General features: G+C 43.8%; 1 protein-coding gene across 1 annotated transcript in view; it reads right to left on the reverse strand.

Annotated features, from left to right (window-relative positions):
- The window catches only part of LOC308306573 (uncharacterized protein), a 60,283-nt gene that overhangs the window by 7,373 nt on the left and 25,459 nt on the right, over positions 1-27,451 (reverse strand). The window contains exons 2-7 of the mRNA XM_080751611.1: positions 23,306-23,512; positions 10,444-10,666; positions 9,547-9,708; positions 7,440-7,658; positions 2,394-2,540; positions 1,437-1,677 (exon numbers count right to left, since the gene is read on the reverse strand). Of these exons, the coding sequence (XP_080607737.1) occupies positions 1,437-1,677; positions 2,394-2,540; positions 7,440-7,658; positions 9,547-9,708; positions 10,444-10,666; positions 23,306-23,512 (1,199 nt within the window). The remainder of the gene's footprint in view (positions 1-1,436; positions 1,678-2,393; positions 2,541-7,439; positions 7,659-9,546; positions 9,709-10,443; positions 10,667-23,305; positions 23,513-27,451) is intronic.

Consider the following 27,451-nt stretch of genomic DNA (forward strand, 5'->3'; position numbering starts at 1 on the left):
AGCTTTTAAAGTCTAGTCCACTAGGGCAGCAGCACAACGTTTCGTTTTATTTTCACACTGATAAAACACAGATTTTTCTTTTTCATCATATATTTGAATATCATTTTCAGGTCCATAATAAATACAATTACAACACATAGCTCAAGTCACCTCAGACCCCCAATGGCCCTTACACTACAGTATGTCTCAAACGCATTACAACTACTGGAGTCTTCCCACCAATTCAAGAAAGATCTGAAGTCGCTTCTCTTAACCACCAAAGACTTTCCATATGGTCTGCCTAATGAAATATTTTCCCTGGAGGTTTAGTTTTTGTGCCTATGACTTAAAGGAACTACTCTGATCTATTAATCACAAAGTGAATGAGGCTAGAAATACTGTGCCTAATCTCACTTTGACCAATTATGCGCTAGTTGACGCTCAACTAGGCACTGCATTTTTATTTTGTCAAATCTCTGTCGCCGAAAATAGACGATCTACAAGCTTACAACATTACAATCTTGTGCTGCCATAGCTCCGGGGTTGACTGGTTCCTTGTATTTCTTTGCTGTTGTGCAAAAACATCTTATCTCCATGTTGTCTCAACTGTCTGTGTTTTGTCGCAAATTAACAGCCTTCTTGATCATACTACAGTTAGCGTCACACAAAAGCATCAAAAGTAGCAGCAGATCCATAAGCTTGAAGCGCTTCTCGCCGCATTTTGAGCTTGTCAATCTGCTACTTTTGAATTTGAATGCTGATTCCTGAACAGTAAAAGTTTGGGACAAATGAGGTTTTTCACCCGCCAGAGACGATATCTATTGAGCCATTTCACCCCAATCTCATTAGATGGCCCTCACAGCCTCCAGTCCTTTTGACATCATCCCAATATCTATTTTTAAAGATGCTCTCAACTCCCCAAGGCCCAAATGTACTCGCTATTGTTAATAGCTCCCTTAGCTCTGGCTGTGTAGCGGATTATTTTAAACATACTGCTATTGAGACACACTCACTGGGGCTGTATTTTGATTGTCTTAAGGCATAAGAGCTGGTACTGAAGACAATCAAAATAGAGCCCAGACTGATTCATGTGGATTCAGGATCCACACAGGAATTATAGCGTTGTTCTAATGTCAATCTCAAAGGTTTAGAATTGCCCCCAAATTATAATAATACAATTATTATTATCAAGATATAGAATTTTAGTTGTTGTTTTTGTTTCTTTCCATCTGGATTACTAGCTGTAATTCATTTTTAACCACCCTCAGTCACTCCTCTGTGTGACCAAATGTGACTTTGCATAGTAAAATAATATCACTCTAGATTGGCTGTAAGCTAGGTGTATAACATCCTAAGACAAAAAACAAAACAGGACCTACAGTAAGAAAACCAGACCAGGCCAAAACCAGACCAGGCCAAAAGAAACCAAACCAAACCAGGGTCAAAGCAGGACTCACCCCCAAAATATGACCCATCACTGAGCTTGGTCTCTTTGTTCCCGCGGGTCAGAATCCCGACCCGGCCGTGTTGGATGAAGTACATCTTACGGCCAACGGTTCCCTCTCGGATGATGAAGTCGGCCGGCTGGAACACCTCGAAGCGTAGCTTGGTCAACACCGCCGTCACAAAGTTAGGATCGGCGTTGGCAAACAGAGGCATGTTGGCCACCAAACTACGACAGTTGAAACTCACAATTTCCTACACAGAGAGAGAGAGAGGAGAGAGAGGAGAGAGAGAGAGAGAGAGAGAGAGAGTGAGAGAGAGAGAGAGTGTGAGAGAGAGAGAGAGAGAGAGTGTGAGAGAGAGAGAGAGAGGGAGGGAGAGAGAGAGAGAGGTCATGCCATAGTTGATTGGTTATTAAGGGACACCACAAACAACAAGCAGTTAGATCAAGGGTCTTCAACAAGGGGTCCGGGACCTCTACGGGGTACAGAGTGAAAGGTCAAGTTTATTAAGTATTGACGGTTCAAGTGGTTAAATATCTGAAAACACAAATTGACATGAATCCAAAATACACTGATGATTGTGCTGTCAAACGATGAAACTATATGGAATCCACGAAAAGGTTGCGGGGGTCCCTCCCTGCTTCATCTCTCTCTCAACTAAAGGGTCCTTGGCCTGAAAACGTTGAAGACCCCTGAGTTAGATATATTACATGGTCAGGCATAAACTATACTCAGTCCTTTGACATGCCATATAACGTATAATCTCTGCAATCAAAAAGTAGGACCAGTAGATGTTTTGGTGCAAGTCAGTGGTGTCCAAGCATCAATTTATACGTGTCCAAGATGAGAGGTTTAACATAGGAATCTATTGAACGCCTGAAAACATCTGTCCCAGATGTGAAAGCGTGCGTGCGTGCGTGCGTGCGTGCGTGCGTGCATGCGTGCGTGCGTGCGTGCGTGTGTGCGTACCTCTTTCAGGGGTTCACTGAGTTCTCCCAGGATGTTCTCCTCGTCAAACATCTTCCCCTGGAAACGATGTTCATAATATTCGTGGATCTTCTGACGGACGTCCGCAGGCAGCTTGTGGAAGGACATGTACTGTTCCACCTGCTTGTACTGTAACACACACACAAACACACACTCGTATCAAAACAAACAAATGGACACGTAACATCTCACACTAGCTGGCTGTTGAAGTGCCGCTGAGCAAGACACTGATTCACTACCTGTCCGCGCGACTTAGGCCTAGAATTATTGAATGCTTTAACTATTGAAAAATAGCAGATATACAAGCTTGTAGATCTGCTATTTTTGAAAAAACGTGATATATATAATATAATGATGATGATGAATACCTACTCCTCCCGCGGGGGAAATTCAGATATCGCAGCCCAACCCAGCTGCTTTTTTTATCAGCTTTGACCCAACTGAACTCAACCCAGTGATGCCCACAAGTTATGGACACTAACCACTCAGCCACCACTGCCCACTATATATATATATGTGGGGGGTCCCTGATAGAATATTTTGAGATGGGGGGGTCCCTGGAACAACATATTTTGAGATGGGAGTCCGTGGCCAAATACATGTAGTTTTGGGGGTCCTTGGCATGAAACATTTTGAGAACCACTGACAGAAACATAGTTAAAAAAAAAAAAAAAAAAACCTTAGAAGGATTTAGAAGACACTTCTGCTATTTTTTTATATTTAAAGCATAAAATATTGCGTAATAATGTGCAGTAGGAGCGAGATCATTTAGCGACCTACAACCGGGTCGCGACGTGGTCGGTAGTTTTCAGCGACCAGGTCGCTAAATCGAGCGACCGGGTCGCTAAATCGAGCGACCGGGTCGCTAAATCACCGACCGCGCCGCTAAATCGACCGACCCGGTCGCTAAATCTACCGACCTGCCTGCAGTTTTAGGTCGGTAGATTTAGCGACCCGGTTGGTACATCTAGTGACCCGGTCGGAAGATTTTGCGCCCCAGTCGGTCGATTTACCGACCCGGTCGCTCGCTTTAGCGGCGCGGTCGGTGATTTAGCGACGCAGTCGGTGATTTAGCTACCCGGTCGGGAGGTTGCGTGGCAGGTTAGCCTAACTGAGGTAAGGTTACTGAGGTTAGGTTTAGGGTTAGGGTTAGGGTTAGGGTTAGGGTTAGTAGCCCGGTGGTCGGTGGAAGCGACCACCGGTCGGTGGATTTACCTACCCGGTCGCTGGATTAGCGTCCCGGTCGGTGGAATTAGCGTCCCGGTCGGTGGAATTAGCGACCCGGTCGGTGGTTTTAGCGTCCCGGTCGGTGGTTTTAGCGTCCCGGTCGGTCGATTTAGCGACCCCGGGTGGTGTTTTAGCGTCCCGGTCGGTGGTTTTAGCGTCCCGGTCGGTGGTTCTAGCGTCCCGGTCGGTGGTTTTACCGTCCCAGTCGGTCGATTTAGCGACCCGGTCGCTGAAAACTACCGACCACGTCGCAACCCGGTTGTAGGTCGCTAAATGATCTCGCCCTCTCTCATAATGTGTTCAGGCCTAAATGGGTTACTGTCACATACTGACGCTTGCTCAAGACCCCCTTGCCTCTTAACGTTAACGTATAACCATTTAAGCCCCATTTTATGCTTCTTTGTAAGATGGTTCCTCGTGGCGGACGAGGAACCATCGCTGTTCAGGGGCGTCAATTGGGTATGGCAGGGGTCATGCAGCTGCCATAACCTGGGTCCAGGGGGGAAAATAAAAGTTACTTTTAAATATAAATCCATGAATGTCTTTTTGTCTATCTGTGCTGGTTATGTTGTTAAATTACAGTAAAATAACTACAAATGCAAAATGTAACAAAATGGTCACTTTAACAAGGTATTATAATTATATTCTCCACACTTGTATTCTCTCCATCTTGACAAAATGGTATATTCCCAGGTTCCGCAGGTCAGCTGCACAGGAGCAATGCATTATTGTTAATTGTGGCACGTTTACTAACATGCGAAGTTTAGCTGCACTTGAACAACCATTCCAGGCTGCCATATCCAGCCCAAGAAACCTTAGAAACCTGTGTAAAAAACGGACAAAACTTGTTTTTTTCAGACATTGAGAGGCGTTGAGAGCATGTAGATCTGCTATTTCCACAATAGAACCAACCGTGTTATACAAAATGTAATGCCTCTTTTCCATGAGGACTCCCATCTTTGCCATACCCTAGCTTTTGCTGAACTGACTCCACTGTTGCTGTATGCCCCAAAAGAGGACAGGAGGTTGAACGTGGTCAACACAAGCCAGGCACGCTGTCAGAAGCGGACTTGAGCCCCGCGAGGCATGCAGAGCAACACCATGTCTACTTCTGACAACTCAGCAGCATTGGAGTTGCATAATAGAGCATAGTGCATCTGTGCATGCCTGCATGGTCACATCCTCATCAATATGCAAAGACAAAGTACATTGACCAAGCAAACATCAATACAACCTGGGAGTGAGCAGGTGTGGTGGGTCGTAGACCGTTGCACAGTGTGATGAGACGCAGCCCCAGCCTGAAGCCTCAACAGTCTAGTAGTGCTCTCATTCCATAGGGATGTCCCTTTGGAGTAATGGTTAAGATATTGGACTTTGGGAGACCCGGGTTCGAAACCGGGTGGGGCGGTTCGGATCACCTCCGTTACACAGGGTCCCATTAGTGAAAACAAAACAGAAGGGAGGGGCTTAACCACTTTAACCATTAAGACCTGGGGCCGATTCTACAGATGCCTTCTAAATCAGTAGTTCCTCTCACACTGTCACGCTGTGAGCTTGTAGATCTGCTATTTTTGAAAAGCCAACACAAAATATCTAAAATGACCCAGACGGTTTCCCGGTTTTAATGGGGTTTAACTTAAAGGGGCACTCCACCACTTTTCAACCTATGTTCATATAATTGGTCCTCACTCAAAAATAGCTTTTTTCTTTTTTTTTTTTTTTTTTCTCAGAGGAGGGCTGTGGGCAGGTCAGAAACCCATAGTCTTGTGACATCATCGATTGTCAATCCAGCTTATAGAAACTGCATGCTTTCTATTCCTGAAAAGTTGCAATTTTAAAGTGGAAGCCATTGTTCTCGCGATAATAAAAATCTAAATATTTTTTTCAAAAATATTGATTACAATTTTTTTGGGGAAAATGATGATGTCACAAGACTATGGATTCTGAACTTCCCACAGCTCTCCTAGGAGACTTGGACTGAGTAGAAAAAAATTGTGATATTTTATCATGAACATTAGTGAGGACCTATTATATGAAGACAGGTTGAAAAGTGGTGAACTACTCCTTTAAGCCCAATAGGTACTTTGTTGACCCGGGTGCCTGCAAAGCGATACGTGGCCCCCTCATGATTTCCCTGTACACCAAATCTCTTGGGCGACCGCGCTCGCAACACTTTGCCTATAATGTTTACCCCATGATTCATGTGGTTAAGCGTATTTCATCGTACGACGAATAGTGAAAATATGCCCAAAACAGGGACACCAGGGTTAATTTGGGTAACATATTCTTTAATGAAATAATAAAATGTGATGTTATCAAACATAAATATCAAAACATATCAGAGCGTCTACATTTCCCAACAGGAAACACATGTATTTAATTCAGTCAGACCAGGGATAAAACATTTCCCCCCAAGCGTATCCTACCCTGACTTCCTGCTTACCAGTAGTGAACGAAGCGCTCAAGTGTAGATACTTCTGGTCAACTACAGCTGCGGTTCTCAACCTTTTCAGGCCGCGACCCCCAAAAATAATCATAGTTTAACTGGGGACGCTCCACCCTGACGAGCACTAAGAGTTGAGGCATTACATTTTGTATAACACAGTTCTATTGTGAAAATAGCAGATGTGAGCGTTTTTTTGTGTTTTTTGGGGCTTTTTCTGCTACGCCAGCTGTCTGGGCAGAGTAATGTGTTATTAGATTTTCCAACCTAGTTGTGTTGCGCAAATGAGCCCCCCCCCCCCCAGGGGCCACAATAAGGGTCCCTGGTGTGGCTATGCTGATGGCTGACCCCTGAACAGTGTTCGTGCCAAGTTTGCGGTTCGGAGCGATGGTGCGCCTCGTACGTCCGCGTGTCAAGTTTGTGACGCCAACCCACCTACTGAACGCCCGATTTGGGGGTCCCACATTTTCAGATGGGCGGGGGGCTCAAGTCTTAGTATGATGACACACACACACACACACACACACACACACACACACACACACAGATGATTGTCACGATTATGACGTTTTACGTGATGATTAGTTGTCACTCAAATCACTGCGATGAACGTTTTAATTGTGTCATTGAACATATTATGAATATGATTTTCTGTTTGCCTTTTATGTTTCATAGACAGGTGCACAGGGCTGACATGACAAATATAACACATTTAATTAGGCCTACTTTTTAGGCCTATACTTAAGGGTCCCTGGTGTGGCTATGCTGATGGCTGACCCCTGAACAGTGTTCGTGCCAAGTTTGCGGTTCGGAGCGATGGTGCGCCTCAGACGTCCGCGTGTCAAGTTTGTGACGCCAACCCACCTACTGAACGCCCGATTTGGGGGTCCCACATTTTCAGATGGGCGGGGGGCTCAAGTCTTAGTATGATGAAGCAGGGCTTTACTCTGCGAAAAAAACGTACAAATTTGAAACTTGGAGGTACATGGTTTCTGCCCGACAGTGACAAAATGCAAGTGGTGCTGTAACTTCTCCTAGAGTTCTCAACGTGCCTGAAAATGAAGGCCCTGCCCTAACTGGGCCATAACTGCTAACTGGGCCCTAACTGGGCTGGCCCGAGGCTCGAGGTAGAGTTGGGTTCGGGAAGAATTTGAGAACTATCACAGAGTAAAAGTAATAAAAAAATAATAATAATAAATCATTGAGCCTGAGGCCCAGCCCGGCCCTACTAATTTGCATACATTTTAGGCCCTACCCTACCCTAAATGTCGGGTCGTGTCGGGTATGGTCGGGTTCGGGCAGAATTTGAGAACTCTACCTTCTCCTGGTACTGTCACAGGGAGGAGTATATACCGTACCTTCTCCTGGTACTGCCTCCTGGAGGAGTCCAGGCTCTGGATGAGGGCGGTGGCGTGGCCGATGAACATGGCGTAGCAGGTGGCGCCCACGATCATGCTGAGCATGGTGAGCCACACGTCCGTCATGCCCTCCGGAGCCTGGGCGCCGTAGCCGATGCACAGCATGTGACTCATGGCCTTGAACAGGGCATAGGAGTACTGGACGCCCCATGTGTCATTCTGTAGGGAGGGAGGAGAGAGAGAGAGAGAGATGAACAGGGCATAGGAGTACTGCACGCCCCATGTGTCATTCTGTAGGGAGGGAGGAGAGAGAGAGAGAGAGAGAGAGAGAGAGAGATGAACAGGGCATAGGAGTACTGGACGCCCCATGTGTCATTCTGTAGGGAGGGAGGAGAGAGAGAGAGAGAGAGAGAGAGAGAGGGAGAGGGAGAGGGAGAGGGAGAGAGAGGGAGAGGGGGAACGGGCAGGGAAAGATAGACATCAGAGACACATACTTCCCACAGATCATAACCACCCAAGGGGAGTTTGAAAACATGACCAATGATGAAAAACTCCCATATCTGCTGGCTGAAGTAAAACAATGTGCAAACACAGCAGCAAGATGTGTGAGCTGCTGTGATGGGAGAAGGATATCAAATGGAACCCAAAGACTACTGTATACATCCCTGCACTGTCTGAACACAAAGACTACTGTATACATCCCTGCACTGTCTGAACACAAAGACTACTGTATACATCCCTGCACTGTCTACATCCCTGCACTGTCTACATCCCTGCACTGTCTGCGTCCAGTAATCTCCACACATAAAAACTGTTTCATCCCTTTCAATTGTACATATTTTATTTTGATTGTATTATATTGACTGATTCTATTGTACCTCTGCTTTGGCAATGTAAACGTATGTTTTCTCATGCCAATAAAGCCCTTTGAATTGAATTGAATTGAATTGAATTGAATTGAATTGAATTGAATTGAATTGAATTGAGAGAGAGAGAGAGAGATTCAGTTCAGACATTCTGAATATTTTTACATTTGGATTTGCAGGCACCCGCAGAAAGACACACACGCACACGCACACACACACACGCACACACACACACACACACGCACACACGCACACACACGCACACACACACGCACACGCACGCACACACACACACACACACACACACACACACACACACACACACACACACACACAGTGAATAATGTTTCCGGTGAGGATGTTCTCCCTGGGGGAAACCTCCCAGCATCACGACGCCTAGGAACAGTCACCATGGCAACCGTCCACCATGTGACTCAGCTCTTTGCCCAGCTGCGTGCGCGCACACGTGCGCGTGTGTGTGTGTGTGTGTGTATGCGTGCATGTGATGGAACATGCAGTGAGTCCCCAGGCTGCTGTGTGTTTGCCTTTGTGGGACAAGTTACTGCATGAACCAATTATCTGTCAGGACAAGTAAACACACACGCATGCACGCATGCACGCATGCATGCATGCACACACGCACACACGCATGCATGCATGCATGCACACACACACACACACACACACACACACACACACACACACACACACACACACACACACACACACACACACTCACAGATGATTGTCACGATTATGACGTTTTACGTGATGATTAGTTGTCACTCAAATAACTGCGATGAACGTTTTAATTGTGTCATTGAACATATTATGAATATGATTTTCTGTTTGCCTTTTATGTTTCATAGACAGGTGCACAGGGCAGACATGACAAATATAACACATTTAATTAGGCCTACTTTTTAGGCCTATACTTTTTTAGTGAAAACAGCTTGTAGCTCGTAGATTTAGAAATGTTTCGAAAATATATTTTATATATATATATTTTCAACACAGAGATGATCAAAAAACATTTCACAATTGCGATTATCTAAAATAATTGTAATTACCGTATGCAATCATTGTGACAGTCCTGTCACAATTGATACGCACGCACGCACGCACGCACGCACGCACGCACGCACGCACGCACGCACGCACGCACACACGCACACACACACACACACACACACACACACACACACACAGAGACACACACAGAGACACACAGACAGACGTACCACCATATTGTTCTTGGACACCCAGCAGTCCAGTGGGAAGTCCTGCAGCATGGGGACCAGGAACTGCAGACAGCCGTCCCAGTGGCACAGCAGCAGCATCATCCCTATCAGGTTCACTATGCGCACCATGGCACTGGCCAGGTCATAGGTCATATGGAAGATCTGGACAGAGAGAGAGAGAGAGAGGGCAGGGGAGAGAGAAAATAACAGAGAAACCGATAGAAAAGAGGGCAGAAAAAAGAGAGAAGAGAAGAGGGGAGAGAGAGAAATGTCATGTCAATAATAACATCAAAACCATGCTGTTCATAACAACAACGCCTCTTTCTCATGTGCTCTTTTCCCCTCTCTCTCTCTCTCTCTCTCTCACTTCTCCTACTTTTCCATTTGTACACTTACACTGAAAATGGAAATTGTAAATTGTATCCAACGTGAGAAGCATGTAAACAAACACACAGTGTCATTTACAACTAAAAGTTGCTCTCAAGAATGTTTTTTAAAATATTTGATGTGAGAAATAAATGATGCAGTAACAGAAAATGGATTGTATTTGACCAACACTTCCTTGTTTTCCAAGGTGACCGGGTTGTGCTGGGGGGATGCCCAGCGCAACACTTGTGGTGCCATATCAGCCTGTCAGGACTTTATCACTCGATAATGACCGCTGAGACAGACGTTATCCCTTACATAACACGTGTCACATGTAGAGGGATGGGCATCAATTGCGATGAAATCATATTCATCTGCAAAAACTATTCAGAGTTGGGGACAACATGCATGAAATGACTGACTTTGAGGTTAAAAGTGAACACTAGGGGGAGGCAATTGCTATGCCCTGATGACCCAAATTCTCCCTCTGGTGGTGGAAAAAGTACTTTGATATTTTACACCAGCGCTCACCTCCTCCCACTGGTGGATGTAGCGGATGAGCCTGGAGAGGCGCAGCAGGCGCAGCAGAGAGAGGATCTTGGTGAAGCGGACGATGCGCAGGGCGCGCGCCGTGCGGTACACCTCCGAGTCCAGGTGGGCCTCCAGGTCCACCATCAGGAAGATGTAATCCACCGGGATGGACGACACAAAGTCCACCAGGAACCAGCTCTTCAGGTACCGCTGGCGGATCGCCCTGTAGGGGAGGGGAAATGAAAGGATCATTAGGGACTTTAAGCAATGGCGGCTACGGCAGTCGGCTACGGTAACCAGAAATGGATCAGCGCTCGTTAGATAAACCTGCCTGCTGTTGTAGCCGTTCCTACTACTGCAGGGTTCCTCAATTAGTTTTCCCCAAGGGCCGAATCATGTCTAAGGTACCGAGCCGAGGGCCACAACATGCAGGGGGCGACGGTGGCGTTACCGCTACTCCAGTGACAGTTCAGATATCGTCGTTGTCGGGTGAAAATCTTGTATGTCCAAAACCGTTCGTTTTGCATTTATCATTTAAAAAATGATTTAAACTAGTGAAAACAGCAGATCTACAAGCACACAACGCCTCGCACCTTTTGTGCGACGGCCTTGCATGATGAAGCCGGGCTTTACTTTGCGAAAGAACATACAAATTTGGAGATACGAGGTTTCCACCCGACAACGATGATATACTAGTGTTGTTGCTGCTCTTATACCACCATTATTACTGGGGTTGGTGGGGGCCAGACAGTAGCCCCCCGCGGGCCGCAAATGGCCCGCGGGCCGCCTATTGGGGAACCCTGATATAGCGTCTACAACGTGCAGACGCGTCACCATGGGAACCAAAGAGTTCAGTAAAAGATATGGGAACCCGTTGGCGAAGGCTGTTTGCTTAGCGATTTTGACTGCTACGGCGATCACGCCATAGCAGCTGTAGTTCCACCTGACGGAGCCGTCCTGAAAACCGTCCAAACTTAAAGTCCCTATTGTTAAGACCTGTGAAGGAAGTAAGGAAGGGGCCCGATTTCTTTCCAATATGCTGCTTATTCAACATAATGTGGACCAGAGACATTACATGAGTGCTCATATCCTATATTAGAACCAGAGACATTACATGAGTGCTCATATCCTATATTAGAACCAGAGACATTACATGAGTGCTCATATCCTATATTAACATTGCTTACTGGGAGGGTCGGCGGACCACAGACACGTCACTCTGACTCAGACATAACCACAAAACAAAACCGATAAGACCATATAGGCATGTCACTACGACTCATCTATCTATAAATGCGACAAATCTCTGTCTGTCTGTCTGTATGTAATCCGCGTATCTCGAGAACCGTTCGTCCCACCGGCTTCAGATTCGGCACGCGCGTTCCCCGCCGCGGCGCGGAGTGCAGTGCCGGGCCTCGACCCGACCCGACACGCGGTTTTCGGCGCAAGCGCTGACTCATTGTGACATCACTTCATAAAAGGCTCTGACATCACGTACGCCACATGAGTCAACAAAAAATCTCTGTGAATGTGTATGTATGTATGTAATCCGCGTATCTCGAGAACCCTTCTTCCCACCGGCACGCGCGTTCTCCAGATATGGGCATAAAATGAATGCCCGTATGCGGAGCTGATGTCTGACATCAGAGTTTTCAGCAACCGGTACTGTGTGTGCAGAGATCTCCATATATGGGCATAAGGGGACAAAGGCAAACAGATGGTCAAAACGGGTCCTATGACAACAGGTATATTGGGGTTTGCATTAAAGGGTGGGGCATTCATGGGGTCTGCTCCAATAAAGAAAAAGAAAATAAAAGAGACAAAGACAAACATAAGACAAGCAACAAAGCGTGGGACTGGGAGGATGACTTGAATGATGCAGATTTAAGCAGGCTGCATATTCTGCTTAAAGAAGAAACAAACAAAAAGCGACAGAGATCTCATATATGGGCATAAAATGGACGCAGTCAGATAAACAGATATCTCCATATATGGCATATATGGGCATAAAATGGACGCAGAATCACAAAGATCTCCATATACGGGCATAAATGGACACAGACAGATACAGAGATCTCCATATATGGGCATAAAATGGACGCAAATAGACAGATATCTCCATATATGGGCATATATGGGCATAAAATGGACCCAGAACTATATCTGCAGTGATCTCCATATATGGACATAAAATGGACGCCGACAGATAGATACAGATATCTCCATATATGGGCATAAATGGACACAGGCAAACAGATGGTCAAAACAGGTCCTATGACAACAGGTATAATGGGGTTTGCATTAAAGGGCGGGGCATTCATTCCCTATTTACATTGTTCCCGAGTTGGCCAGGTCGCCGACTAGACGCTGGGCCGCCCGAACAGCTTCTAGTAATAAAAAAGCATGATCTGCCCATATAGGCCAATAGGCAAATGTGGAGATCCAGTTGTCCTAGGCATATCACTGCGACTCAGACATAACCATAAACAATCCTGATATTCCCATATATAACCAAATATGGAGATCCAGTATGGTCATGTGCATACATGAGACAGACCAAACATCTGACTCGGCGCGAATCGTCAAGAATTCAAGGGAGTGCAGTTCCCGCCACAGAAGTTGTTTGGATATGCAGTTGTCTAGAACCGCCGATCCGACCAAATATGGGCATGTCAATATACAGGGAATGAACAAATACTAATGATGATATCAGGGATCTCCATTATGGTCATAAGCAGGGACGTGCAGAGAATGTTAGAGAGGCAGGGGCTGAAATTTCCAAAAGGGCCTTTTGGTGGAAATATAAAAAATAGCAGACCTCCAAGCTCACAACACGTCGCAGTCGGCTATTTTCGGTGCATGATACCACACTGAACTACATACAGTAAGCATAATCAAGTCAATACTGGAGTTGTGGTGCATAGATTTCTACACAGAGAGGGCAATTTCTTTCAACATAAAGGAGCTGCTTTCAAGTCCAGGAGAGTTTGGAAAAGGCAATTCTCTTGAATGCTGCCTTCAGGTATGGCATGGAAAAGGGGGACATTTGCATTTCTTTCACCATATAGTAAAAATTGCATTCATGGTCTTGAGAGGGCACTTTTTACAGACAGATAAAAGGGCAGGGGCTCAAGCCCCCTTTGATGTCTATGTGTGCACGTGACTGATCATAAATAGGACACAGACAGACGTACAACGGGTACTCTGACACATCCCCAACACAATGATTCAGACATAATTTGGTCGGATCTGTGATGCGATGTAGGACAGGTCTGAGAACTCTAGATGTGAGGGCCACGTAGCGGCCCGAACCTCTAGTACAGTAAAACAGAACTGCATGAGACTTTTAAATACCATACATTGATTGACTGATTGAATACGTTATTAGCAGTTTGCATAGGAAAAGCACAGGACAGTACAGTTCAGATACACAGTCTACTAATAGGATTTAAACCCAAGAAAGCGTGTTTACATTGGGGTCCTACTCAATTCAATGAGAAAACATGTACCAGTTTTCAGGTATTATGAAAACTGTTAAAAAGGTGAGTGATGTTGTGATCTTTCTTTTGTTAAAGAGCTCTGAATTAATAGCAATCCCTGCTGTAGAGTGTTTGTTCAGTAACCAGGGGTCCACGCCTCTGTCTCTCCATGGCACTTTAGTAAACATCAATTTCATTCATTCAGGAGGGAGAACTCTCCTAGGATACAGGAGGATAAACACGTGAAATTGGAAGTGATGAAATGTAAACATTCACAGATAAATATAGACTATAAGCTGCTGGATGAAGCTGATAAATGGCTTTTATTATGCCTCTCAGCAATGGGAGGTTTGAGAGCCTTGTTAACGGGGGAATTTATGTTATCTGCTGCTGTGTTATGACATAACCTGCCTTATTAGTGCAGTGCAGGCCATGTCATGCCACTGTCGTCTCTAATGGACGGCCCTATTAATATTTCTGAGCATTGCTGTTGTTGGCATTTATACTATTTGCTAGCTTGATTTATTCTCTGCTGCATGCCATGGCAGTGTAATGGTCGGACAGTCAGGACTCGGTAGCTTAGAGCAGTGGTTCTCAACCTGTGGGTCGGGACCCAGGGGGGTCCCCAAATTATTTTGAGGGTTCCCCAGATGATTAACTTAATGTGCAACATTGTTTTCTCACTCAACAGTAAACAAACCAACATAAAGTTTAAGTGTATAGAGGGTATATGCACATTTCTAAAGTGACAATTTAGGTTGAAATAGTGAAAATAGCTGATCTACATGATCACAACGCCGTTGTGAGGCGTTGTGAGCATGTAGATCGGCTATTTTCACAATAGAACTGTGTTATACAAAATGTAACTCTAGTGCTCGTAGGGTGGGGGGTCCCCAGTTAAAATATGATTATTTTGGGGGTCACGGCCTGAAAAGGTTGAGAACCACTGGCTTAGAGCATTTTTGCCGGTGGCACTTATAGCAAGTTTAATATTGAATTATGGCATGCCAATAGCCAAGTGGTTAAGGCACACACCACATAGGCTCTGATGACTGACAGTATTCCCGGGTTCGATTCCCAAGCTCGGCAGTCCTTCGCTGCCTGTCTCTCTTGAATGTGTTTGCATTCATCAGACGCGAGTGCACAAGTGAGTGTGCATCAGAGAGCTGCGTCTTCTCTTGCGCACATCAGACAAAGCGCACGTCAGAGAGAGAGAAAATTAATTCGGTGTCAGGTCTCAGGTTGAGCTCAGGCTGATTCATTGCAGGCCCGATGTCAGGTTGGGGCCGAGCTGGGATCAAACACTACGCACGCACGCACACATTTCACATCAAGCCGTAGTAGATGCACAGACTTGGGGAACTCAACAATAAAAGCTCTAACAGAGTACAGGGTGAATAGCTATTCACTTCACCTCGTTGTAGTTTTCCTAGCTATCACTTTGTTATGTATTTTTAGGTGATAGCTAGAAAACTACACCGTGGTGAAGTGAATAGCTCTTCACCCTGGACTCTGACAGAGGCTTATAGTCAGGGAATTTTAATAAAACCCTGGGAATAAATTCCTTATCAAACAATTTCTTCGCCAATGTGTTCGTAAAGGTGTCTAGTAACATATCTAACAAAGATTGAAATTCAACATCCCTAGCAAAATGTTTGACAGCTAGGGTAATTCTGGGTCTCATTCACTTACTATATACACTGTACTATAAGGGAAAAAATCACTCCCAAAAATATGCTTTAAGTAGCATGTTAGGGGTCTAACTATGTGTTATTCTGGATCCATTGCAAGCATTTGTTTTGCACGAAAAACATTCATTGGGCCAAAAACAGACGCAAAAAAACTATGGTTTAGTGATGAGTCATCACTTTTCACAAGGTGTATGGGGTCCATTTCTGGCCCACGGAATGTTTTCCGTGCAAAACAAATGCTTGCAATGGATTCAGAATAATTAAAAACACATAGTTAGACCCCTCACATCCCACTTAAAGCATATTTTTGGGAGTGATTTTTTCCCTTACAGTATAGTGTATAGTAAGTGAATGAGACCCAGAATTACCCTAGCTGTCAAACATTTTGCTAGGGATGTTGAATTTCAATCTTTGTTAGATATGTTACTAGACATCTTTACGAACACATTGGTGAAGAAATTGTTTGGTAAGGAATTTATTCCCAGATTTGACAGTTATTCTGCTAGTTTTCCCTGACTATTAAGAGTATCAAGATGAAGATCACGGATACAGGAGGCATCGTCTCCTGCCAATTATCACTGACACTGAACAGAATTGTGCCAATGTCTTAGCTCTCGGCTTGGGCATTCCTGCCTCTCACAACTGATTCATGGCCATTACAGTAGCTTTCAAATATGAACACAAGTTTACATTTGTAACCAAGCTGTATAACAGCATCCTTGGTAGATAAGACGTCGTTGGTACTTTAGCACCTTGGTAAGGAATGCCTCTTCCAAACTGTGGTCGAATGTACTTTAAAATGGTCACACAGACACAAACAGACAGACCCTCTTCTAGATGATTTGCCTACAAAAGAGCCACTGTAAAATGCAGAAAGACGCACTGGAGAGACTAGTAGAGAGAGCAAATCAGACTGAGGCGCTACAGTACATTTGAGGAGAGAGGAAATCCTGTCTGCCATTGCATCATCTCTCTCCTGTGCAAAGATTCTTCCACCTGATGCAAAACGTCCCCTCTTTGCAGCCCAGCAGGGTAACAGCTGTGACAGACAGCTCCTGGTGCACCGCCGAGTCGATCGACCCCCTCTGGGAGGAAACCGGCTGTCACAGCTGTTTACCCAGGATGCAAAAGAGGCAGGGACATCACACACGTCTCACTGCAGCCATGCACACCAGTGGCGTCAGTTCATAAAAAGCTAAGGTATGGCAACATGACTGGTGTCTTGCACGCGCGCCTTCGCGCGAGTGCAAGACACCAGTCATGTTGGCACACCTTAAGAAGTACATTCGATTTCCCCCCGTGTCTACAGTTTCTTGGGCTGGATATGGCAGCCTAGAATGGTTGTTCAAGTGCAGCTAAACTTGGCATGTTAAACATGCCACAACACCTTGTTAAAGTGACCATTTTGTTACATTTTGTAGTTGTTTTACTGTAATTTAACAACATGATACAGATAGACAAAGAGACATTCATGGATTTATATTTAAAGGTAACTTTTATTTTCCCCCCCTGGACCCAGGGTATGGCATCTGCATACCCCTGCCATACCCAATTGACGCCCCTGATGCACACACTGCCATCCAGACTGTCTGATGTGGGAGTCCCACATCAGACAGCCTGGATGGAAGCCAGAAAGAACCTGGTGGAAACTAAGTACACATACTCAAGTACTGTACTTAGTAGAACCAGTAAGACTCCCTAATCGGGAGATAAGCGACCATCAGGTCGCATACACAAACTGTAGAAGGCAATCGTAGCCAATCAGGAGGGAATATGGGAAATGGGACAGATCCATGTTGATGACATGACTTTAGAGATACTGTGTACAGCTTTGTGTGATTTTAGGGCAAAATCTGTAGGAGCTGTTTCCAAAAATGAGTTTTGGAAAAATCTTCTTGATGGTGGCACTAGAAGAGGGCCATGTGAGAAATGAGGGGTGGGGGTTGTGGTTTGGTAGGCAAGTGTGCGGTGACGGACAGATGGACAGACAGACAGCCGGTGGAGCTTTTATTACAGTAAAATAGTAACATTTTGAGGTACTTTTATAAACATGTGTCTCCCCTTCTCCGCTCCCTCCACTGGCTCCCGGTTGCGGCCCGCACTGAATACAAAACACTAATGCTGGCCTTCAAAGCCACTTCTACACCACTACAGCTATTTGAAAACATAGTCTACTTTGTAGATTTGAATTATTATTACAAAACTTACATTAAAGCCTTCAGCCCTATTTAAACTTTGGCTATTTGAAAATGGACGATCTATAACTGAAACGTGCTATGATGCGACACGCTGTGAGCTTGTAGATCTGATTCAAAATTGCTACCTTGTGAAACTGGACATTCTGCATGATGATGATCACTTTCAAGTACATTTTCATACCAATACTTTTGTAATTCTACTCAAGTATATTATATATAAGTATATTACTCTGCCAATGCTTTTCAATGGGAATGGGTTTTGTTTTTGGTAACAAACCACTCCATTCACATTGTAAAGCGTTGCCAGAATCCGCCCTCATATGGGTAGAATTTCAAACACTTAGTCCATGGGCCATACGAGATGTCGGTATCGGAAAGGTGGCAAAGGTTATCATGCATTTTTGAAAAGCTCTATATCTGTAGATTATATTTTGGTATGATAACCCTTTCTGAGACACAGCTAAATTGGTGTTATCAGCCGCAAGAGTTGGTGTCCCATTAACTTTACATTACAGGGAAAAAAGCAAAAAAATGATCTGCTTTAAGTAACATATGAGGGGTCAAACTAGGGGTTTTTCATGATTCTAAATCCATTGCAAACATCTGTTTTGCATAAAAGAACATTCATTGGGCTAAAACGGACCCCACAAAAGTGTGAAAAGTGATGACTCATCACTTTTCATCACTAAACCATAGTCTTGTGGGGCCATTTTCTTAGCCCATGGAATGTTTTTTGCGCAAAACAGAAGCTTGCAATGGATTCAGAATCATGAAAAAACCCTAGTTTGACCCCTCATATGTTACTTAAAGCAGATTCTTTTTTAGCTTTTTTTCCCCTGTAATGTAAAGTTAATGGGACACCAACTCTTGTGGCTGATAACACCAATTTAGCTGTGTCTCAGAAAGGGTTATCAATACAAAATATAATCTACAGATATAGAGCTTTTCAAAAATGCATGATAACCTTTGCCACCTTTCCGACAATCTGGGAACCCATCGTCAAAGAAGAAAGTGCGACATCGGTCTGTCTCTCTGAGGCTGTCTCGAGAGATTACCTTTCCGATACCGACATCTCGTATGGCCCATGGACTAGAAGTTGTATTTCTGCTACTGTGTTTGTCATGATGTGAAGTGTGCAGAGACGCCTTGGGCTGACGTCACGCTATAAATAAAAAACAATTGACACTGAGTGAACTGACAAAACTAACACACACTTACGCACGCACACGCTCGCACATGCACGCTCGCGCACACACACGCATGCACGCACGCACGCACGCACGCACACACACACACACACACACACAATCACATACAAACACACACACACACACACACACACACACACAAACACACAAACACACACACACACACACACACACACACACACACACACACACACACACACACACACACACACACACACACACACAGACACCACCAGCAGTGTAAAGTAAGTAAGTACATTTACTTGAGAACAGTTTTTGAGGTATTTGTATTTACTTGAGTATTTCCAATTTCCGATTATTTTACTTCTACTACATCTCATGGGCAAATATTGTACTTTCAATCCACCGCAATATGAACTTGAACATTGCGACGCATTGTGAGCTTGTAGGTTGGCTATTTTCAAACGATGTTAAATACATTTGAAAATTAATAGCTTGTAAGAGTCTAGATGTCTCCACTAGGCCTGATAGAGCTATTGTTTTGGTGAAGTCTATCTTGTTATGGTTCAGCTGGTCCTTGAAGCAGCCACAGTATAACTATGTAGGCCAGGGGTGGGCAACTTTGATGATGGAGAGGGCCACTATATTTCCCCCTTCACTCCAGAGGGCCACATTGCATATTGCTATGTCCTACTTTGTCATTCTAGTATCTCATACAATAGAAGCAAAAATAGCAGAGACATGCATGATCTGGGCAGATTGCACCAGGAAATGTGCCAATCTCTACCCAAAACAACGGTATACTCATGTTAACTTTATGAACATAAATACAGATACATTGGACATAAAACATTTTTTTGTAATACTACTACAGGGTTTCCTGCAGGAAAAAGTCTTGACCAGGGGGGGATCTCATGGCGCACGCGCAAAGCGTGTGCGCCGAAATTTTTTGATAATTAATTAATTAATTCGAGTAATTAATTCACTTAATTGTGGGCTCGCCTGGAAGGCGAGCACACGTATGTTATCTTCATTATTTATAGTCAGTCAGTCAGTCAGTATCTCCTCAAAACTTTGGCGCGCTTCATCTCTTAAACGCTTACACCTTTCAACACCATTCAAATTTTTATGTGTTCAGCTTACTGAGGACACGTGTGCTTGTACTTTTGGTTTTGAAATGTTTTGTAGTATAAATATAAAAAAATAAAAATGTTTAACTTTAAGCACCCAATGCATTTCCAATGGGTTTAGTGAGTGGAGAGAAGGATAATAGACCCATGTTTATGTTAAGGCGCTGTGGCTGCAGTGTTCACACTTCAGATATGCTATCTATATCATTGCGTTCACACAGGTCTGCTCTCTGATTTGATCCAAATGTCTAAGCTGTGTGATGTATAAAACTATAGTTATAGTTAAAACTATAAATAAATGTCCCTCTCCACTCTACTGATTACACAGCTGTGATCAAGAATCAAGTCCGGGCGATGGGATGTAAATCCCATAGCCATATATCCTAGAGCCCGCAGGGACAGTCAGCCATATTAGTGGTTGTTGTTGGTTGTCAGGGAGATATCAAAACCAATGCATTTCCAAGTCAGATCCACAAACACAATAAAAGCCATGCTCCACTCCTCAGTCTGGAGTGGCCACATAGAAGAACGCCTTGGTTATAGACATAGTGGAGGACAGATGTGATCTGGGATTGTTAGCCTACAGTATATGCACTCAATATACTCCACTACAGTTGGAGTCCATTTGACAGTTGCTGGTTCCCAAACACAGAATCAAAAATGTAGATCTAGAACACATAGAATATGTACAGTACAGTAAGGTTCAGTAGAGTACAGTAAAAGTACAGTAAGGTTCAGTAGAGTACAGTAAAGTACAGAAAGGTACAGTACAGAAAGGTACAGTAGAGTACAGTACAGTAAGGTACAGTAAAGTACAATACAGTACAGTAAGGTACAGTAGAGTACAGTACAGTAGAGTACAGTAAAGTACAGTATAGTAAGGTACAGTAGAGTACAGTACAGTAAGGTACAGTACGGCACAGTAGAGTACAGTACAGTATAGTACAGTAAGGTACAGTAGAGTACAGTAAAGTACAGTACAGTAAGGTACAGTACAGTAAGGTACAGTAGAGTACAGTAAAGTACAGTAAGGTACAGTACAGTAGAGTAGAGTAAAGTACAGTACAGTAAGGTACAGTAAGTTACAGTAGAGTACAGTAAAGTACAGTAAGGTACAGCAGAGTACAGTAAAGTACAGTACTGTAAGGTACAGTACAGTACAGTAGTGTACAGTAAAGTACAGTAAAGTACAGTAACGTACAGCACAGTAAGGTACAGCAAGATACAGTAGTGTACAGTAAAGTACAGTACAGTAAAGTACAATACAGTACAGTAAGGTACAGTAGAGTACAGTAAAGTACAGTAGAGTACAGTAAGGTACAGTAGAGTACAGTAAAGTACAGTATAGTAAGGTACAGTAGAGTACAGTACAGTAAGTTACAGTACGGCATAGTAGAGTACAGTACAGTATAGTACAGTAAGGTACAGTAGAGTACAGTTAAGTACAGTACAGTAAGGTACAGTACAGTAAGGTACAGTACAGTACAGTAAGGTACAGTAGAGTACAGTAAAGTACAGTACAGTAAGGTACAGTAGAGTACAGTAAAGTACAGTAAGTTACAGTAGAGTACAGTAAAGTACAGTAAGGTAAAGTACAGTAGAGTACAGTAAAGTACAGTAAGTTACAGTACAGTACAGTACAGTACAGTACAGTACAGTACAGTAAGGTGCAGTACAGTATAGTAAGGTACAGTACAATACTGTAGGGTACTGTACCTTACAGTACCTTAAAGTATCCTATTTGTTGGGTTGGAATCGAGCCCACACTGTTTCGAAGGAACAGTATTTCTAGTTTTTTATATTAATTCTTATTTTTGCCCTATAAAAAACACATGAATGTGCCCATGATGACGGAAAACACAACTACATGCTATCATTCACATTTATTCAACATTGAATAACTACGTTTTTCACAGGACAGTGTAACTTGTTTTTTTCCCCCAGGTTAATCAACCAGCACTCGTGCCATATAAATAGAAGTCTACAGCACAGTAAAAAAAAAAGAAACATTGGTGTAAAGTAACTAAGTAGATTTACTTAAGTACTGTACTTATACTGTACAAAGGAGATTTTCAGGTATTTGCACTTTACTTGAGTATTTCCTGCATTCAGGAGATACCAGCCCTTATGTTTTCTTCAAATGTAAACAAACATGGCTGCCATGTTTGAAAGATAGGGTTGGTATGGGGGTTAAACATGCAATTTCGCGATCGCGATCATGCCTAGTACATTGTTGGAGGTCCAAAAAGTTTTTTTGAGAAAAAAAATTATTTTTGAAATTTTTTTTTTTTTTTTTTTAAATACCCTTGGGGGGGCGGGGGGGTTTTCAGGCCGGGCGGGGCGCCTGGCCTGTAAAGTGCTGCAGGAAACCCTGCTACTATACTAGTCATTAAGCTACTAATATAGACTGAAGGAATTAAAGCAGGTCATGCTTGGAATTGTAACAGCTGAAATCAATAATATATTCAGTATTCCGGTATGAAGGTGGGGGGCCGCATGTGGCCCCCGGGCCACCAGTTGCCCATATGATGTATAGGCAGAACTACCGTACCACCGACATGAGTGTTATTGTAGAATAAAAGTAGAAGAAGTGCTGCGTGGGTCCGTGAGTAGAACAATAGGCTGAAGACAGGTGCTCTTTGGAGAGGGTATTAAGACAAAAAGATTCTAGTTCCATTCCATTGTAACATAAAACAGTGCACTGATGAGGTGGGGAACTTAGGAAAAATCCAAGGCAGCTCCGTTCAGTTCAAAGTAGAAAATAAATTTATTTCGCTCATGGCAGCATTAAAAAGAAACGACCAACGCGTTTCGGCCTTGTTTGGCCTTCATCGGGGTCCGCTGATGCGGACCCTGATGAAGGTCAAACAAGGCCGAAACGCGTTGGTTGTTTCAAGGCCGAAACGCGTTGGTCGTTTCTTTTTAATGCTGCTATGAGCTAAATAAATGTATTTTCTACTTTGAACTGAACGGAGCTGCCTTGGATTTTTTCTAAGTTCCCCACCTCATCAGTGCACTGTTTTATGTTACAATGGAATGGAACTAGAATCTTTTTTTCTTGAGTGTTATTGTACTTCTCTCCATCATCCCATCATGTACATAAAGCATAACCATCACCACCTAGAATATTGCCTTGTCTCCTATAACTGCCTCATCGATTATTGATTGATCAGTATTCCACGACACCGCACACACCTGGGGTCCAGCAGGATCTCGGTGCTGTCCTCCTTGACGATGCCGGTCCTGAAGTTGAGGACGAGGTCCACGAGGAAGAGCGTGTCGGACACCACGTTGAAGATGATCCACGGGGGAGTGTTCTCGTCCTTGAAGAACGTGATCCCCACCGGCAGGATGATCAGGTTGCCCATCATCAGACACAGCATCAGGAGGTCCCAGTAAAACCTAGAGGAACACACAGGCACAGAGGGACATAATACATCATCAGACACAGCATCAGCAGGTCCCAGTAAAACCTAATGGCACAGAGGGACATAATACATCATCAGACACAGCATCAGCAGGTCCCAGTAAAACCTAGAGGAACACATGCACAGAGGGACATATAGGGTGCGTTCGTAAACAAGCCACACTGAACACACTCTACAACGTCACGCCCACTGCACTCACTACACTGAGCACACACCCGGTGCGCTTTTCCGAACGCACCCATAATACAGCAGGTGGTTTTCAACCCTTTTCATATCAAGGACAGTTTCTGCATTTGAGCCACAGACAACGGATTTGATGAGATTTAGCGTCTCAGTCCCAAAACGTAGAATATTTTGTTATTGTTGGATGAGATTTTGACCACAATTCCATGCTGTACTGATGTTGGTACCAATAACAGGCAAATGTTGATCTCAATAACAATTCTTCTACATTCTATAATTGTGTAGACTTCTTGTAAATTAAGTAATGCAGATGTTAAACAATAATTTAACTCTTGACAGCGTAAAATGAAACCAAATGGACCTGTAAGGCTCCATTTGGTTTCATTTTACACTTTCAAGAGTTTCAAGTTTCAAGCTGGGGGACCACCTGGAACCCCCTCAAGGACCACTGATATAGAGAGAGACAGACGGAGTCAGAGACACATAGACATCCCTTTAACCTGCTGTCTGTAAAAAGTGCCCTCTCCAGACCAGGAATGCAGCTTTTGCTACGGTGAAAGAAATGCAAATCATGTCCCCATTACAAGCCGTACCTAAAGGCAGCGTTCAAGAGAATCGCCTTATCTGAACACTCAGGAACTTGAATGCAGCATTTATTTAAATAATTACCCTCTCTGTGTAGAAATCCATGCCGTAGGCTGTACTTATCTCCAGTAACGGCTCGATTAGACTTGGCTGAGTGCATTGCCCCGATCTACCGGTACACGCTCACAACGTGCCGTACTGCGACGCGTTGTGAGCTTGTAGATCAACTACTTTCTGTATTTTCGCCTGTAAAGAACAACACGGGTTACTGTAAATGCATCTGCCCTGATATCAGCTAATTGTTGCTTATAATTAGCTCCGGCTGCGATTCAGCCTGCTCTTTAATGGAGGACTTGAAGTGGACGTCGGAGCTAATCCACTTACGTCGACGTTGATGACTAGATTTCCATTCCAGTAATAATGTTTGATTCGATTTGACAGAGAGAGGGAGAGAGCTATAGCGACACACAGAGAGAACAGACAGACAGACAGACAGACAGAGAGATCTCATGTTTGTCTCTCCATCGGTCCGTCCGTCCATTTGTCCGTCTGTCAGTTGTGTTTGATGTCCATGACCTCTAATCCAACAGCTGTGATGCTGACCACATATAGTAACAATGAGTCTGAGTCAGACACACACGCACAAACACGTGCACACACGCACCCTGGTACCTGCAGCCCTGATGGCCAGAGGGGTCTGAAGACAGAGCGGTAACTTATCTGTTTTATGAATAGTTCATGAGCTCACGTGAATAATTCACATCCTGGTACATTATTAACACATATTCAATCGTGACAATCAGCGCTGATAATTACAAACCATTACTGTCTCACACTCTGCTGTCTGCACAGATTCAACAGGCTGTCTGTCTGTCTGTCCATACATTTACTCACCCATCTGTCTGTCTATCTATCTAGATTGTGAGTGTGTGTGTGTGTGTGTGTGTGTGTGTGTGTGTGCGTGCGTGCGTGCGTGCGTGCGTGCGTGAGCTAGCGTGTTACAGTGAAGTGGGCCAATAGTCTGGGGGATCAAGTCATCCATTGTTGTGGATGTCAATTACATTTTCAATTCAAAGGAGCTTTATTGGCAGTCTGTCTGTCTGTCTGTTTGGAGATTACTGATGCTATCTGTGAGAGTTTGACTGAGTGTGTGTGTCTATCTTACCATCGGGGAGTGAATGTGTGTGTGTGTGTGCGTGTGTGTGTGTGTGTGTGTGTGTGTGTGCGTGCGTGCGTGCGTGCGTGCGTGCGTGTGTGCGTGCGTGCGTGCGTGTGTGTGTCCATTCAATTTCCTCTTGTCTTCAACAGTCTCTCCTGTGGAACACATATCCTGATCAACCCTCTCCTCTCCTCCTCGAAGTGCTATAGAGCGACTGCAGCCCCTCAAAGCCAGACTGTGTCGTCCACAATCACTGGAGACTTGGAGAGAGTCTAGAATTGTGGAGAACAGATACCAGCTCTTATCCCTAAACTTAAAGGCATGTCCATACTGTCTCCGACCACCTAACATTTCGTCTGAGAGTTCCGACTTTTCGACATGCAGCTTTCCGAGCTCAAATTCGGGGTAATGCTTTTCAGAAGATGCGAGTGACGTCATTTTGTAGTTGAACCGGACCTTTCTGACGAAAGGTTTGGTGGTCGGAGACAGTATATTAACAGGCCTTTAAGTGAAGGCATAAGAGCTGGTACTTAAGACAATCAAAAAAAAGCGCCCTGTGTCATTGCAAATGCCAAGACACAGGGCAAAGGAGTTACAGTATTTACGCAAGTGTACTTTGGAAACGGAAGTGTGTGTGGGTTCAGAGTACCTGTAGACTGTTTGTCAGGAGCATTTGATACAGTGTAAGCCAACAGTCTGTCTTGAGACATTATTGTGGGGAAGTCACCGTCCTTTTGATACTGCAGATGCTACGCAGATATGTTTGGTTATTTGTTCACGGCTTTGACATTTAGATTTGTTTTGCCTCGCCACAAATGTTATGAATATTTTGTTCACGTCCTTGTTACAATTCCTGTTGGTTGGATGGTTATCTGGTATCCTAGTTTCTTTGAAGCACTACTATGTTCTTTGTGCTCCACTACTGTGAGAAATGATTACCCTGTCATTTGTTGACTACAGGGTTCATGACATTTACTCTGATTTCACACCCGTAAGTCGCTCTGGATAAAAGCGTCGGCTAAATGCCTAAATTGACTCATCGACCCGTCCGTTTAACACAAAGCAATTTATGGACAATCCATTTGGCCCATACCATAGCTATCAAGGCTGCGACAACGGATAATGTAACAGTGTTTCATTTCATAACGTAATCGCTATTTCATTTACAATGAGTTCATACAGAAATGTGAATGCAGTGTTTCTCGGAACAGAAATTCTCAAAACTACTTGTTCAACCTCCGCATCATCTATTCACTTGCAAAAATCATGAAAGCAATGTGTCATTCTGTTGCACAAATTGTAAATGATTTGTGACATTCATGCAAATATGCATTGCAACTGTCTTCCGTTTCAGGGGGTCCCAAAAGTAGTTAATGCGTCACAATCATTTTAACCACTTTAACCATTATTTTATACTTTGACTATTTAAAAATAGCAGATAAACAAGCTCATAGGGTGTCACTTAGTGCTGTGCTATGAGCTTGTAGTTCTTTTGTGTAAAAATCTACAAATGTAAATACATTTTTAACTCAAATCTTTGCTTATTGCTTAATATTTTTAGATGGGGTGTCTGCTCACAATGTGTTTTGCGATGCGACGCATTGTGAGCTTGTAGATCTGCTAATTGTCAAAAGTTTTTTTACACATTGAAAATGGGACAACTTGAAATGGGACATTCTGCGAAATAAGTAGGCTACTTTGACTTTTGGTACCAAAGTACATTTTGGTGCCAATACTTACTACTTTTTCCCACCACTGTAACAGTGACGTGGATGGTAATCTGTGGCCTGACAGGTATACACTATGAGATGTCAAATAATGTCAAATAATTATTATTTTTCATAATCGTCATAATCGTTTCCATGTTGAAAAATGTTCATATATTTTTTTAAGTAAAAAAAAAAAGTGGAAATAGCAGATCTACAAGCTCACAACGCGTCGCTTGTAGATCGGCTATTTCCACTATCAATGTTATTTTTTTTTTGT

Source organism: Nannobrachium achirus, assembly GCF_963921795.1.
Source record: "Nannobrachium achirus genome assembly, chromosome: 2".
In the NCBI taxonomy this organism is placed as follows: domain Eukaryota; kingdom Metazoa; phylum Chordata; class Actinopteri; order Myctophiformes; family Myctophidae; genus Nannobrachium; species Nannobrachium achirus.